Raw genomic sequence first — 16,925 nt, forward strand, 5'->3', positions numbered from 1 at the left:
AAAAAATTAAACACACGTGTTTTTTGTCATGACGAAAGTAAGCTTAAAATGAGGATAATAGGATAATTTTAATGAAGATACATTTTAGTGCCCTTTAATATGAGGATATTGTTGACGGAGGTACATTTTAGTAATCTTTGGTGGGAAAAAAAAAAAAAAAAAAAAAATTGGTGCAATGAATTGAACAATTAGGTTCGTTTGTTCTGAGTATAAAATATTTTTCAGTAAAATATTTTTTAAAAAATATGTTATGTGTTTTATGATATTTGGTTGTTGTAAAATATTTACGAAAAAGAAAATATTAAAATCTAACAAAAATAAATTATTTTTCAATTTTTGGCGTTATTTTACACGTCTCATCTGATGGACTAGACCTAGATCTTTGTCAAATACAAAAAAAAAATAATAATAATAAAAATTTCAAATGGATTAATCTAAGTAATTTGATTTAATTCAAAATTTTGAATAAGAAGTGTCAATTTTTTTTCCTTTTTGGTGGGGACTAAGTTTTATAATAGGCTGACAAAATACAAAAGTGTCTCTTTTCAAAATAAATATAATTAAAAGATAAAATCAAAACTTAGGAATTAAAAAATTTGAAGATGACGAGAAAATTAATTTGGGAAGGATTCTATAAAACAAGTATATATCTCCAACTTGATATAGATGCTGTTGTAAAAACTGAAAATTTTAAAAGTTTAATATATATATTTTTAACATTGATAAATAACTAAATTCAATGTTATTTAAAATTTCAAGTCATTTATAGTGACACTTATTTTCTGAATTGAGTTACTAAAGAATTTATTTATTCAAATTTAGATATCTAAACACACGAGAAAAAGAGTATATAAAAATAATAAATGAATAAATGTCAAAATTAGCTTGGGCTACAAAACCCTTCTTCAACCCAGAGCTCTCACCTGAAAAGAACAGCGATAAAGCATCAGAGAAATAGCTCAAACTCAAAGCATGTTCTCTCGTCCTCTCTCCCACAAATCGATTCCTATTCTCTTCTGGACATTTAAAGGTACTCTCTCTCTCTCTATATATATATATATACACACACTCTAGATTATCTGTTCCGTTTTCCTCCCAAGTCTGAATTGTTTCTGTAATGATTGAATTTTCTATAATTAGTTAATTTTCTCATCGATTTCCAGCTTCCTTTTCCACACACATTGTTGGCGACACTCCAATTCTTGTAAGACACAATCTCTCCACACTTTATCTCTCTAGACACGCATGTAATTTCAGCTTCTGCTATACGAAATGATTGTATATTGTGGGTTTTCTTGATTTCAATGTGCAGGTTAGGGATTTTATACGATCTGCATTGTATGATCCTACTCATGGTTACTTCACTCAAAGATCAGGATCAGTCGGAGTGCTCGAGAGAAGCATTAGGTTCAATCAGCTCGAAGGTATTGTTGTCTCTTCTACCCTCTCTGCAGCTTCTAATTAAGTAATTTGTAATGGGTTCTGTGAATTTGGTGATTAATTAATTTATTTGATCATTTCGAGATATATATTTGTGTAAATTATTTGGTGTTCGAAGCACTGAAGTTCCCTGAATCGTGGTCAAGTAGAGGGTTACCATTTTCAATGCAAATTGATGATGTTCAACCCAAGAGTTGGATGCGTAATGCATAGTTAAAAATGGGTTTGGATGTCAAGGAAAGAAATGAGGTGGCTTTTTATAAATTGTAATTCTCTGTTTGTGATTTCAGCTAATGTTGAACTATGAAATTTCTCCCAAATTTGAAACTAGTGTAATTACACTATAGATGGTTTTTGTTATTAAGGATTTAGATGATGAATACTTTTTCTTGACTCAATGCCATATGAATATTCTCGTACTTGTTTCTGATGTGGAGTTTTTTGATTTCACTTGAGGTTTTCAATGTCAAGCTTTAAGGATTACCAGTTGTTCCTTTATGGATTGAAGTTATAGTGTTCAATAGATTACATTCCTAGAGCGTGTGAACTGGATTCATTGTTGTTTAACCTATACCATACGTCAATTTTTTGTTGCTAGGATGATTGAAAAGAGGTTACAGTGTTTTCAAATTTATACATTTCCAATGGTAAAGGCATGAAGGAATAAACAAGAGGATTACTGTTTGAGTCTCCAAGTGGACACACCGTGTGGTCTCTCCATTCTTCTCATAGCATCTTGTTGGCAGGATACAACTGGGTTGAAAACAAGATGCCGGGATCATCCAACGATAATTTTCACAGGATCCAAATTTCATTTATGACTAAATTGTGTTCATGCACTTGATTCACCATGTTCGATACTTCAAAATGTTATCAGCTGAATATCAATGAATTTTGGAATGGAGGGATTTATTAGAAAAGGAAAGAAATTAGATTCGAAATTATAATTTTCTTGCTTGGAATGTACAAAGTAATAACGTGAAAGAATTTTAGAAGAATTTCATTACAATTCTTGGTTTTTGTCAAAAAGGCATTAAATCAATTTTCTGTTCTAATATTTATGCATGTTCTTTTTTGCATTCATAGTGTAAAAGATGTCAATGGATAATTCCTCCCCTTCTTCCCACTCCCCACTAACATATATGTTCTCCATAACCAACAATAGAATTAGACTCCTCTACTTCTGTTCCTTTCCTTTTATTTGGTTAAACTCCTTTTTCTCTGTCTCCTTGCAACAATAGCGTGGAATCTTGGCCCTATACGCACATTACAAAATTTGAGTGATAGAAGAACAAACGAATGATTCCAGCGGGGAGAGAATGGACTCAAAAGACTTTTTGATCACAAAAGTAGCGGTAAGGGAGAAAGAACAATATACAAGGGAGGGCTTAGGGTGGTATAAACAAGCACCTCTATCATAGCAGAAGAGAAATATCAAGATGGAGAGAAAACCAGAACCAAATAAACATGGGAATTTTAGAGAAAAAGAGCGCCAAGCTCTTTTGAATTATCATTATATTAATCCATCTCCGAAGAGTCAGTTCTCTTTTTTCTATTTTTTCTTGTTTGTTTGTTGTTCTCCAAAGCTAATAAGCACGAGGATGTGTTAAAAAATATAAAATAAGCACAAGGAATATAACCACTCTAGACAGGTATCGCACACTGACATTTCTCGAATACTGTGGACATGTGTGGGACACATCTTCCACTTGTCCGTGTTTCAAAAATCAGATTCTTAATTTGGATACATATAAAATTGAATTACATATTTGTATGTAATTTGTATTTAAGTTTGATTATAATGAAAAAAAAGAAAGAAAAGATATAGCAAGGTTTTACTAAAGTAGTGGGGATGTGAATTGGAGATGAGTCGTTAAAATATGTGTAGAAATGTAATTATAAATATTTACATACATACACAAACACATACAAATATTTGTTGTGTCCTCAAATAACTATAATTATAAAATTTATACGTTACAAATTTCATGTTTTAGTTATAAAATATTAAATCTGCTTATTATGAAATAATTTTTTCATTTAATTTTTTTGCCTGGTCCATGTTTATCTCTTAGTTTTTTTAGTTTTTGCCATGTCAAGTACATGTGCTGTTTCATGTCTGAGACCTGTGTTTGTATCTATACTTCTTACTCCCCAAGACTATTAGTGGGCTCTATAAAATTTTAAAGACAGTCGTTAAAAACCTCATCAAAGTATTCCTATCGTAGTGATATATTAATATACTAGCGAATTCTATTCCCAAAACACTTAGAAACTTTAAAAAATAAGTTAATCAAGCATTAGTTAAAAAAGACTCCTGATAGCAGTCAGACTACTGAGGTTAAAGCGTTAAACCCAAATGCCATGTCATCTATTTGTGGATCCCACATCAAAAGCCTTATAGCGTTGGGGTCTCCGTGGTTGCATATCCTTTTTTGCTTACGTTGTTGTCACTCTTCTTTGAAACTTAAGAAGCTAGAATATTGAGAGATGTATTGTCCTGTAAGTAGTAAGTAATGGAATTGTGGAATATTTCAGGCAGGAGAGCTTATATGCAGCATTTGGATAAAATTTACAAGCAGAACAACATATCATGGTTTACTCCTGTAGAGCTTTTTAAGGTAATATACAAAATATAATCCATTTACTTGATAACTGTGAGAAAGACAGAGGGTATTCTTTATTATGATGTATTTTTGGAATTGTGAAAGTCCACATGATAATGCAATTGTTGGATGAGATTTTTGAGGAAGTACAGGTTTGTGGTGCACTGAGGATGTTGGAGCCATGGACTATGAGTGATCGGGATGTTAACATCTGCATATTGCTTTTGAGAACTCCCAAAAGGAAAAAAGGATTGTGATTATTCCTCATGTTACCATTTTCTTTGCAAATTTGCAATATTGACAAAAAAAAAAAATTGATCTTTTTTGGTTTGTTACATTTAATCTCACTGTAATTCTAACAATGTTTTGCTTAATTTTGTATGTATTCTCTTTTCATGAAAATTTTCATTCTTGTAGCCTTGGTATGCCCATGGGATTGCTGAAGCAATTATGCGAACTGCTAATCTTTCAGTTCCATTAAGAGTAAGTTCCTTCTTTATTCTGATCTGCCACTTGATGAAGTGTCACCCTAAACTTGTTTCTTTTAAAACTTCATCTTGTGTTGCTTTTAAGTCATTCTGCAAGTTAATTTTTGGTTTCATATGTACATTTAAAATTATTTTATGATATAAAAGAGAAGCTTTATTTCTGTATTACACTTGGATTCACTGGCATTGATCTGTTTTAATTTAATTTGCAATGTCTCAGTGACATAGTGTAATGCTAATGATTAATAAATTACTAAACCTGGCTGTACTTTTTAGATATTTTGATGGTGCACATTGTGAAAACTTATGAACATGTAATGACTAGAGAGTAGAGACATCTGACGTAACTTAAATGCAGAGGTTCCTGCATTGAATCTCCTGTTTCATTTCTACTTAACAAAGTAGAAATGAATAAATGGCACAGGTTCAATGGTCACATCTAAATTCATGTGCTTTCATGCAATCAAAATTTTGTAGTGTTAATTTTTCATTTTTTTCCATCTCCTAGTTAGAACTTTTGCTGTTCGTTTTTTCCCTCTTACTGTTTTGACAGCTTTCAATTTCTTCAAGATAATTGTTCACCCTAGAAGCTTACTTTTAAATTTATTAACTCTAAAGGTAAATTAAGTTGTGTACACGATTTGAACTATGGGGAGGGGTGGACTGGTTACAAAACTTATCTCTAACTTTATTTGCATGAAGTGGCATCACTCGGGCTGAATTTGAATGAAGTGGAACCATTTCCCAAACTGACAGACTAAACTTTCACCATTGTAAAAATAAACATTACACTATTTATATACTTAAAAATAAACTAAAGTTATAGATCTTATTCGCTATTGAATAATTTTTTGTCACCTGGCAGCTAGAGTCTCTGACGCTTCAGCACTTCCACTTCGAGGGGGTGCATGTAGGTGACTATCTGCTAACATTTCTTGATTAGTTCCTCAGGTGCTCGAAAACCAAGCTAGATGAAACAATGGCGTTTGTGCTCCCTAGACAACACTAATTGATTCCTAGCTGTTTTGCTTCTGTAAATGTGCCATATTTTTGGCTTGAAAGGACGAACCATTCAATAATTCATGTACTTAACTTTTTCATTCTTTTTTATCTTTGTGAGATTTCATCTGGGAAATGATTCAATTTCATTTCCAAAACTTGAACAGTAATAGCTATTGTCGATTTCATACTATCCCTTGCCTGCAGCTTCTACCTTAAGTCTATTTGGTATTAATATACTTTAGCATATATGTGAGCTCTTTAACCAATTGAATATAGTTTGTTTGAAATAAACTCTTTATCTCTTCACTATCTGTTTGTACAAATATGTATCTCAATCATCTTCCACGTGCTTGATCATAATATAATTTGACTTTTTATAAAAAATATTCATCCCTTTTCCGGACCTTTTGTTTTCATTCAGTTTGTATATTATAATGTATTTTGATATATTTTCTTTCCCATGGCAATACTTGTGCTAGCTTATATTCATTTGTCACTTCCCTTTTTTAATTATTATTATTATTATTATTATTTTTTTTTTTGTGTTAAAATCTACTTCTTTGCATCTTAGGAATAAATATTGATCCTATTCCTTTATTATCTATATTCAGATATATGAAATTGGTGGTGGATCAGGAACTTGTGCAAAGGGCATAATGGATTACATAATGTTGAATGCACCTACGAGAGTTTACAATAATATGACTTACATGTATGTGCATCAATTTTACCTTCTATTACTATGACACTGTAGACCTCTTTCTAACATTAAGCTTGTAATGGCATCTTTAAAGATGTGAATAGGAACTTGTGTGCTTTTCATATAAATTGTTATAAAATCTTGAAAAGCAGATCTAGACCCTAAAGAAGATCAAATTGGATAAAGGGGTGATTATTTCTCATCTTTTCCACTGTTTGGTTCACATTCACCTATTTGACTGTATCCGTTTTTGGTTTAGAGGTTGTGCTGTGGTTCTACTTCATAAAGTGCTAATCTGGAGTTCTTGACTTAACTGCTTGTACTTCATCAATAAATTTTAAAATTTTGATGAATGGTTGTGAACCTATAATTAACTAATTTTTTTCTCTAAATTTTGGAACAAAAGATATGCGACTTTTACTGAGTTAGTGAAGTCTCTACACTGTATATTTGGATTTTTTCCACCACCATTTCTAATCTTGCTAGGCTTAAATTGATTTGTGGTGGTTTTGCCGTTTGACTTGGATTCAACCTGAATACTAAAATTTAATCATATTTAAGTATTTTTAGGATTAGTCTCTCTGAGAGGAATAGAGAAGATGACATCTCCTTTTATTGTTTTTCTTGGTAAAGAAGAGGACCGACTTACTTATCAAAAAAAAGAAGAGGACCGACTCAATATTGAAAGAGAAGTTTAATACTTAAAAAAGGAAAAAAAGGTGTTCTTAGAATTTTGATTAAAATTTCAAATAATTGAAAATCCAAAATTTTGTACTAAGGCTAATTACAGTTACTTTATGTGGTTGGGCCTATAGGTTGTATCACAGACGCTACTAATACTACCTTTGATGGTGGATAAAATGCAACTGTTAGTTTTTCCATCTAATATACTGGTGTACCAGTGTCCACACAGCAATTCAAAGGTGGGAACACTCCCTCCTAATTTGAAGTGCCAAAATAAAATTTATGTCCTTATAAACCACTTGTACCCTTCTCTTAATTTTCTTCTCTCTCTCATTCACTTTCTCCTCAACCAACATTCAGCAAGCCCACCACCTCCTAACTATTTGCCCTCCCACTCCTATCACACTTTCTATTTCTCCCTGAAACCCCATAATCACGACACTATCATCTAACACTGCCACCACCACTGCCACCAAGCACCACCGCTAGTTTTGTCACCATCTCTCCTCCCACCATCGTTTCTCACTTTTTTTGTGTACTTGAATTGGGTTTGCTTTCAATTCTTGATTTATTAGAGTTTCTGGTAACAAGTTTATACTCTGGGAATTCCCTCCTTTCTATGACTTAAAGAAAAACAAACCAATTTAAATTTTGGAGTTCTCTTTAGATGTTCTACTTCATTCACACGTTTATTCTCTTCTGCATTTCTAAAAGGAAATAAATTAATCAAAATTTTCTTTTCTAAATTTCAAGTATGAATACATACAAGTATTTCTCTAGAAAAGATAATGGCCCACTTTAGACTCAACCCACAAAACAACGTATATCAGTAGAAATATGAAAATATATTAATATTTTTCAGATATTTGTTTTTATTTGTAGAAATATTTAGTAAGTTATAATTGACTTGAAGTATTAGGAAATGTGCATGGCACATGGACTTTTACTAGTATGTATATACATATATTGAATAGATATTATGGATAAATATAAAGAGGAGAAATTGAAATTGGATTTACTCTTGATTGTTGATTTTGAATTTTCATAACAGTACATGTATGAATTGGAGATGTGGGCAGAGAGAGAAATAGAAGTAAGAGTTGGGTTTGCTTTTGATGCTTAATTTGTTATTCTTCTAAAAAGAAGATATATTCAATTTAATTCAACTCAACAAATTTTAATTCGAACTACTCGGGGTCGATTACATGGATTCGTCATCCCTAATTTTCTCTAAGCTAATCCTTTGTAACCTTGCCCTTCCTCATGGCTTCAACCATGTTTTTTTTGGCCTTCCTCTTGTTCTTTAGAACCTTCAATTTGGATCAAATCACTCCTCCATAACAGTGTGTTGAGTTATCTATGTTGTGCATGGCTAAATCATCTTAGACGATTTCTTCGTTTTATATTCGATCAGGTGACTTCAATCTTCTCATGAATGGATAGTTTCTTGTTCTGTCTTTTCTTGTCATGCCACTTATTGGTCTCTGCATTCTCATTTCTGTTGCACAATTTTATTTATTTTTTGACATGCTTCTTGGTTATTAGCTGCCAAACATTTGGTATAATGTAATATAAATGTTTGCATCGGATGCAAGTGGAGTAGAGAGCGGGAAAAGAGAAAAGGGAGGATGAAATCATTATTGATTTGGACAGAGAGAAAGGAGATGGAAATGTTTGGGGGTAAAGATAGAATGGATGTCGGAGAGAAAAGTGAGGAGAAAGTATGGTGGTGGCGATGAGAAGTGATGGGTGTTATAGAGAAGAGAAAATAGAAAGAATGGTATTTTGAACATTATACATTTAATTTCTTATAACTCTTTATATATTGCTCTTTAGTCACAACTATTTGCATGCGCAATGACACCTTTTGAATTTTGGGGGTTTTCGGTGTTTTTATGCCTAACCACTTGGAGGCAAATGTAATTATAACTTGGAATTATCTTTCATATTTAATAATAATTATCCGTTTGCTTCATAGTTTCCTTAAATTAGGAGGATGCTTGGATTGAGTTCTGGACCTTACTAGAACTTGCCTGAACTTTAGCCAGTAACTAGTCAATATGTATGTTTTGTACAACTACAGATGTAAGAGATGTTTTGTTTACTGCAGTTCAGTGGAAATCAGTTCCTCACTGGCCAAGAAACAAATAGAGACAGTTGGAGAAGTTGGCAGTCACTTATCAAAGTTTCGAGTAGAGTGTCGTGATGCTGCCGATCGGAGTGGGTGGGGTAATTTGACCTCCACTGTGAACACATTTTCCTTTTTTCTCACTTTTCCTGATGAAACTACATTTACATTTCTTGCAAAATTAATACTCCGTATGCACTTATTTCTGTTGTCCAATTGTGAGGCCCTACTTTTTGGTCATGACCTTGAAAGAATATTCATTGAAGAGAACTATGCTTACAATACACCATGATATCTTCCATTTAATTTTATTTTTATAGCTATTACTACTGTTATCATCATCATTAAAACTATTTTAGTTATTATGATAATTATTATCATTGATCTCAATATGATATTAATTATTATCATTGGTCTTGCCGTTTCATTATGCGATTTGGTTCACTTGTGTTCTGGTCTTATCCTTCACCTTCAGTTTCCACCTTGGTTTAAATATTCAAAAGAACAAAAGAAGTATGCACTTAATTTGAATTCGTTTGTTAGATAATATGAATTTTATTCAATCTAGTGCTGGTTGAAAAAGGGTCCTTAGATGAATGATAGTATTTTTTAATACAATCTTAAAGAGATTTTCCAAAAAGAATTCCCAATGCAAATTAAGTCATTCTTAACACAATTTTGAGAAACGTTTTTTACATGTTGGGCCTTCATGGTGCATTTGATGGATTGATCTTACTTATTTGAAAACAAGAGGGGACATGTGATAATATTGCTCGATATTTCATGTGTGTCTTGTTTATTGATTTTTTTGAAGAAGTGGTATAGTGATAGTTCGATATTAGAGATTGCAATGGGGGCAGTCTGGGAGGTGTTCTTTACCTAACCTTTGCTCCCGAGGGGGAAAAAATGCTTCCAAAACTTGTCTTGGAGACCGGGACTCAATTCAAGACGGGATGGGATGGGGTGAGAAAATCATATGAAGCTAGGCAGGTACCCCATCAGGGCAAAGATAGAGAGAGAGAAGAATGGTTAATGGCAACACAACAACCAAGAGTGAGCATATATTCGAAGGTCATTAGATAGCAGGGGCTCTTTTCCTAACCTTTGCTCCTGAGGAAAAAAATAGTCCCTGAAATTGTCTTGGAGACTGGGACTCAATTCAAGACAGGATGGGACCGGGTGAGAAAGATATATGAAGTTGGGCTGGCACCTCATCGGGGCAAAGAAATAAAGATAGAGAGAGAGGAATGGCTAATGGAAACAGAACAACCAAGAGTGAGCTTATATTCAAAGGGCATTAGCTAGTTTTGGTTCTGCCTAATGGAGTGCTGTGAGAGAGTAAAATGTGTTTTTGGCAGACTAAGAATTATGTATATATATTTACTATTTCAATTGAGCTGTTCCTCCTGCGGGTTCTCTCTGAGGGTCATTACCATTTATGTTTTACCTTTTCTTTGACTAATAGATATTGATCCATCTCCATGTGAAATCTGGTGTAGCATGGAATCAAGGGAATTGGCTGGAGAATGTTACAAGGGATAAAGTTCTAAAATTTTTAGTTTACCAGTTACAGTGTGCTACTGTTTATATTAGTTAGAGGGAACAGAAGAAGTCTTTTAAATAAATTGCTGTAACTGTCCTCGCTCAGAAATGACAATTTCAATGTTATTTGAATCATGTTTTTTCATTTAAAAAATCCCAGTACTCAGCATAATAGATGGGTGCATAGGGAATGGAATCTCTCCTGTGAATCTTCCAATAATAAGTAGCTATCTGGTAGAAGTCCTCGTGATATTTCCTGAACTCACCTCTGTCTCATAGTTCTGCACGATACTGTCCATCGGGATTATATGAGGCTCCATAGTTGATTGAGTTGACCAACGTATATCATGAAATTTTTGATCTGCTGTGTTATGATTCTTTATATAAAATACCTTTTCCGCTGGAAATGTTAATGATGTGATTTTTTTTTTTTTCCCGTTCAATGGTCAACAAGAAAGTAGAAAGGCAGGGTGTCGCTAGGCAGACACCTTAATTGACCACCTAAAACGAGTTATTTTTTCCAACGGTCACCTTGCTTATGGTAGAATATATGTTTTTCTTAATGCACTTATCAATTTTTTCTTGTCATTATTTAGAAAATGATATATGGAAATAGAAAAATTGTATTCTTTGATAAAATGTTACATCTTTTCATCATTCTCCTCATGTTTGCTAGATCAAATGTTAATCTTGCCCCTCTCTCCAACCACTATAAATAGGGGTCCTTTCCTCCCCCTTAAAAAAAAGGGGGAAATTTGTTAAGATTTTATTTTCTTTGTCATATAAATATCTAAAAATTGCCATTTAATTGCGAGCTGGAGCCTGTTTTAAGTATCCTTCATCAGGTTAGAGAACTAAGAGTACTTTTGCTATTGAAAACAGGGGATGCAGAGCAACAACCATGCTGGGTTATAATGCTTGAGGTATCATCAATCTCTTTGCTTCTTTTTTGACTGGATTTTAAATATTTTTTACAAGATCAGTAGTATAAGTTCCCCACTAATACTGAAAATTGATTGCGTACTCTTGGAGGTCCTTGGAAATCATTCATTGTAAATTGAAGGTGGTGTTAGAGAGTCCGAATTATTTTCTTGTTCACTAGAAAATGTACAGACGCAACAATTATTTAGACAAGAATATGAGATTACATATTCTTATATATATATTCCAAAGTTATTTTATATTTGGTACTATATAACTTACTTTATGAAGGCAGTGGTTTCTATAGTGACTGTAACATATTGCTGCCCTTCCTATGAGGACAAGGTGGTTGTGGGTTATGCCTTTATCATGTGAATCCATAACAAATGCTTTAATGAATGAAGTAACATTGTGTCCTGATGTCACTTCAAGAATAAAGTATTGCTATCAACCTGAGAGCTATATGCTATACATCTTCTCAAGCGAAACTCCTATGTGAGTTCCAGTTAGATTCATCTTATGCATTTTATTTATTTTAATTAGTTAATTATTTTCTTATAGGTTCTTGATAATCTTCCACATGATCTTATCTATTCGGAAAATCAAGTTTCACCTTGGATGGAAGTATGGGTTGAAAAGCAACATGACAGGTGAGCAACTGCGTGCAGCTAGTGTCACTTTTTCTCTTTAAATACTCTATAAAAATTGATATAGGAACTTTGTCTCATTTATACACTTGGCATATGATTTTGCTAGATGAAAATGAACAAACTGAAGTAATCCATTATTTGTTTATGTATGTGTTCATCTATGTGATTGTGCAATTATTTTTAGACTGGTCATGTCTGATGCACATAAATGGAATTTAGTTGTGATAAAGAGTGTTTAGAAACCTTGATTTTGATTTTGGGCATGGATTTAAGAATTGTGGTTAGTTAGGAACCAATTTCCATTTGTTATTTCAAATCTATTGATGTGGAGGTTTGAACTCTGTCCAAGGGTTTCGCCAAATCAATTGCATGATAAAGAGTCCTTCCAGAAGGAATTTGGACATAAGGCCTCAAAGTCAAATCTTTATCACAAGGGCTGGCAATCTAAATGCTAACTTAATGTTTTCCTTGAAGTATTCGGGAACTGTGTTTTACTTTTTGCCTATACTACATCAAAATGACAATTATCTTCCTGCATGTTTTCCAAGTATAGTAGTGTTAGCTGTAGGACCATTAAATATGCACATAACGATCCTATATATATATATTTTTTAGTAGGTCACAGCTCTCTGAGTTGTATAAGACTTTACAAGATCCACTAATTACACGTTGTATGGAGATTGTGAATTTGGACGAAGATCATACAGCTCAAGGAAGCAAGGGAGATTCGGCACTAAAAAAAATTTGGGCTAAAATTTACCCAAAGTCTCAAAGATGTTGGCTACCTACTGGCTGCCTGGTACAAGAATTTTTTAGAACAATGTCGCAATAATTTTGTTGTCTTCTATATCAATTTACTTATGCAATTCAACTCCCCTAAAACATTCAGAAACTTCTAGAAGTTCTACATGGAGCCCTACCAAAGATGTCTTTGATTGCTTCAGATTTCAGTTACCTTCCTGATGTGAGAATACCTGGTGAAAGAGCTCCATTGGTTTCAACCAAGGTACATTTTATACCATATTTTGTTTTAATCATTATGCATTGGTTTCCACATGTTCTCAGAACCTTCTTATATACTTTGATAAAGCAAATCTTATGAGCCATATAAGCCTATCCTCATTGTGCTTTGTCCCTAGTAAGCAGCATACTTTACATCATTCCGATCATGTCCTAAAGTGACTGTAGCTAACATTACCATGCTAATGAAGCCATTGGTTTCTTGTGGTCCCTACAGAAGCAAAAACAATAGAGGTTTGACTAACATCTCAATGGAGAAGGGAAGGAGAGAAGGGAGGGGGGGTCTTGTTAATTGAATCAAAACGATATTTCAAGACCTTCGGAGACACTCGTGGTTTATGCACAAAATTTTGTATATTTTGGGGAAATTGGCCTTTTCATCTTTATGTTCAATGATCAGCTAGTGAGGTGGTTGACTACAGTTAAGTAGGTACCTAGTACATTAGAGGAGTTTCAAGGATACTCATTCCATCTAACAGGTTTCCTTTGATATGACATTTCCAATACTTTTTTTTAGTCTTTTACTATTTCTTTGACTGCTGTTCTTCTTTTCCGTACTCTCTTTCTTCCTCTTACAAATGGTTTCTATTTCTCAGTGAAAATAGGAAAAATAGAAATATCTATCTTCTTGTTTTCCACTTCATCTACAAATTGCTTGCTTTGTTTTTATAAGACTATAGACAAGCATGTCAAACAATATTAACAATCCCCACTTAATTCATTTGACCTTTTCTACAATTTTTCTCTGCAGAACGACGGGCAAAGTTCAGATCACAGCAGTTATCTGGATGCTAAGGTAGTATTTTATCATTTTTATTCCCTTTTTCTGTGTCTATAAGGACTCTTGAATCACCTTAGTATTACTCCCTGCAAATAATGCCAATATCCTTTCTCAGTGACTAAGATGCCAATAGCATGATAAATATGCTGTTAGATAATATTGGATCGTAAAATTCTGGGGATAACTTCGTCCATATATTGGAAAATATTCTAATTAAGGTGGATATTTTTCAACATATAGTATCAGTGTTGTTATGATCAAAGGTCCGGTAGTTATATATATGCCTTGATTAGTTTAACTGGATGGTACTTTATGCTGTATCATCTGTAAACTTCATGAAGCGGGGAGCTGATGGCCGTATTAGTAGTGAAAACATCTACAGTGTTCTGCTTAAACCACTATTTTTGTCCATTATTCGACCAATAACAGAAACTAAAATTGAGTGCTTGCCTCTGCTTCAGTTTTTTTGTCAACTTCGAATGATTGGATTGATTCATAGTGGTGTCTTGACAGCAGTCAACATGTTCTATTCCTGCTGCATTCCCAGGCACAAATCTTCAAAGTTAAGAGTGGAGCTGTGAGAAGGAAGTTGATGTTAATTAATTAATTTAATCATCAAGAATTTTATAGTCAGTTTTATTTATTTATTTTTCATAATTGGATTTGATAGTCAGTTTTTTTATTCTTTTTTTTTTTTTGGAGGGTTAAGCAAATTCGCACACCCATGCCTCCACCGAGGCTCGAGCTGACCTCCCCTTTGGGGAGATGGTTTTGTACTAGCTAGGCTATTGCTCATTTGGTCAGTTTTTTTTATTCTTGTTTCTTGATATCTCAAATCTTGCATGTACATGTGATAAAACTTATTTCCATATGCTGTAAAATGCAAAAATAGGCCCATCCATGGTCCATTGGTCTCAGTCAAGTTGAAACGGAATAAAAACATTTCCACCATTTCATCAACAGCCCATCGCACCTGACTTTGAAACCTAACACTTCGAGATTCCTTTCTTTGTGCTCTTGAATACAACATGACTATAATCTTCCTTACTATGTGATGCGTCTAACTAATGCCATCCACTACAATTCCTTGCAGCAATAAAAATGTGCTATCTTTTGGTTCATCATTTAAAAAGGAGTGGTATCTTGAATCATTTTGTAGGTTACAGTAGTTTCCTGGAGATATCTTGCTTAACATACTGAATTAATCCATTCATTTATTATGTAATTAAAAGTCAAACATATTATTGTACCGACTGCTTCACAGGAACATGATACTGCAAAAATAACCGGCTTACTTATTTTGTGAGGTCAACCTTGTGTATTATCTTGTGAGTTTGTTTGCCGTGTTGATAAAAACACCTGAGTTTCCAGTCTTTTATAATCTCTGGGCATTACATTGATGTTTTGAATATTTTTTATTGCAGGGTGATGCTGATATCTTTTTCCCAACAGACTTCTGGCTGTTGGAACGTCTAGATCATTATTGTTCTGGGTGGCTGAAGCTGCAAAAAGAAAAATCATCAAAGCAAGGGAAAAAAAGGCGGACTATCACGGTAATTTCTGCTCTTTTCTAGCACAACGTTTTAAATACAAACAGTTACAGGAAATATTTGAATATTGAGTAGAAAATTCCGTGCAGTATTGGCTGGCTTCTTTTCACAAATTTTTAGAGATATATATATATATATATATATGATAAACATCTTATTCCTTCTTTTTATATTCCAATTATCAGTATTGAAAAAGTTTGATTTTGTAATTTTTATTTTTTTTAAAAAAGGTCAGTCTGCTACACCTAAAATACCCATAGTTGATTAAGATACATCTGTTTGCAAATTGATTTTTATGTATATATCTCAAGTTTAAAAGTTTTTGGTAACTTATTTTTAGTTGGTGCTCACGTTTATCACATTGGGTGTAGCTTGAGACATCTTCATTCATGGAAGAGTTTGGTCTGCCCACAAAAACGAGGACCAAAGATGGATACAACCCTCTTATGGATGACTTCAAGAACACTAAAATTTATCTGAGTGTTCCCACGCATAATACAAAGTAGAAGAAGCTGATATAGTATGTTTTCTGAGGCCACTTCACTTTGGAGGAAGCATGCTCTTGAAGCTACACGGTCGATTTTGAGGCTTGGCTTGTTAGAATTGAAGTGTGTCAAATATGCGAGTTAAATCAGGCATGATGCGAACAATGGTTTGAGTTTGTGCTGCGCATGATGCAGAAATTTATGTATCAGGATACAGTCATAAAACACAATTTGGGGACCAAATTGTGTTTTACGAATTCTTTGTTGTGAGGCTAGGGCTAGCTAAGCAAGCACAACCTGGAAAAAAAAAATGAAAGCTTAGAAACAGTTTCAACTTCTCACGATCATTTGTTGTCATTCAATTTTGTAAGAGAATTAGATGAGGAAACAACGTTATTCATGTGTTCTATTTACATATTTTTCTGAGCATTTTTACACTAATTCTTCATTTTAAATAATTTTAATGTTGCAAAAAATATAATTCTTGCAACTTCAAGCTGATGACTTCATGACTTTCTCCATGTTGGATCCTTCCAATAACATTTTATTCAGGCCTAAGAACAGTTTTGGAGGAACTCTTACTTTTTAAATTATCAAACATGTCTTCCTCACCTTGAGGGGAAATCTTATTTATAAATAAAATAAAACAATAAAATAAGTTATCAATTAAAATATAATTTTATTTACAAAAAATTACCCAGCCTTTACTCTACACAGGATTTCTCATAATAAAATAAGTTATCTATTAAAATAATAAACCTATTTTACACAAAATTTCTCGAGGTTTACTCTACACACACGGAATTCCTCAGGGTTACTCTCTTACACAGGCTAAACACGTCTTAAAATAATTAATTGACGTGTATTGCTGATTGTTTTTTTAAAATAATAAATTCTAGGATATATTTTTTAATTGACATGTATTTTG

The 16,925-nt window shown here is 33.2% G+C and overlaps 1 protein-coding gene across 2 annotated transcripts; it reads left to right on the forward strand.

Moving 5' to 3' along the window:
• Positions 1–879: 879 nt before the first annotated feature.
• Positions 880–16,438, forward strand: LOC132274850 (protein arginine methyltransferase NDUFAF7 homolog, mitochondrial). Of its 2 annotated transcripts, none has more exons than XM_059776193.1 (14): positions 880–1,030; positions 1,164–1,204; positions 1,313–1,424; positions 3,979–4,061; positions 4,464–4,529; positions 6,148–6,248; positions 9,031–9,149; positions 11,473–11,513; positions 12,073–12,161; positions 12,777–12,960; positions 13,051–13,167; positions 13,933–13,977; positions 15,387–15,515; positions 15,884–16,438. In XM_059776193.1, the coding sequence occupies exons 1-14, from the start codon at positions 973–975 to the stop codon at positions 16,016–16,018; spliced, it is 1,320 nt and encodes a 439-aa protein (XP_059632176.1). In that variant the 5' UTR covers positions 880–972; the 3' UTR covers positions 16,019–16,438. The 2 variants fall into 2 exon arrangements, with proteins under 2 accessions (XP_059632176.1, XP_059632177.1); XM_059776194.1 differs by having other exon boundaries at positions 12,780–12,960.
• The last annotated feature ends 487 nt before the right edge of the window (positions 16,439–16,925 follow it).

This window comes from Cornus florida, unplaced genomic scaffold (assembly GCF_030987335.1).
Source record: "Cornus florida cultivar Cherokee Brave unplaced genomic scaffold, ASM3098733v1 CherokeeBrave_3.0.0_Hap2_Chr09, whole genome shotgun sequence".
Lineage (NCBI taxonomy): Eukaryota > Viridiplantae > Streptophyta > Magnoliopsida > Cornales > Cornaceae > Cornus > Cornus florida.

Bases quoted from the DNA above. Each gene is read 5' to 3' on its own strand.
- LOC132274850 (XM_059776193.1), top strand. From the start codon at position 973: ATGTTCTCTCGTCCTCTCTCCCACAAATCGATTCCTATTCTCTTCTGG. The intron at 13,978-15,386 runs GTAGTATTTTAT...TTTTTATTGCAG, and splicing joins GCAGTTATCTGGATGCTAAG to GGTGATGCTGATATCTTTTT. The intron at 15,516-15,883 runs GTAATTTCTGCT...CATTGGGTGTAG, and splicing joins AAAAAAGGCGGACTATCACG to CTTGAGACATCTTCATTCAT.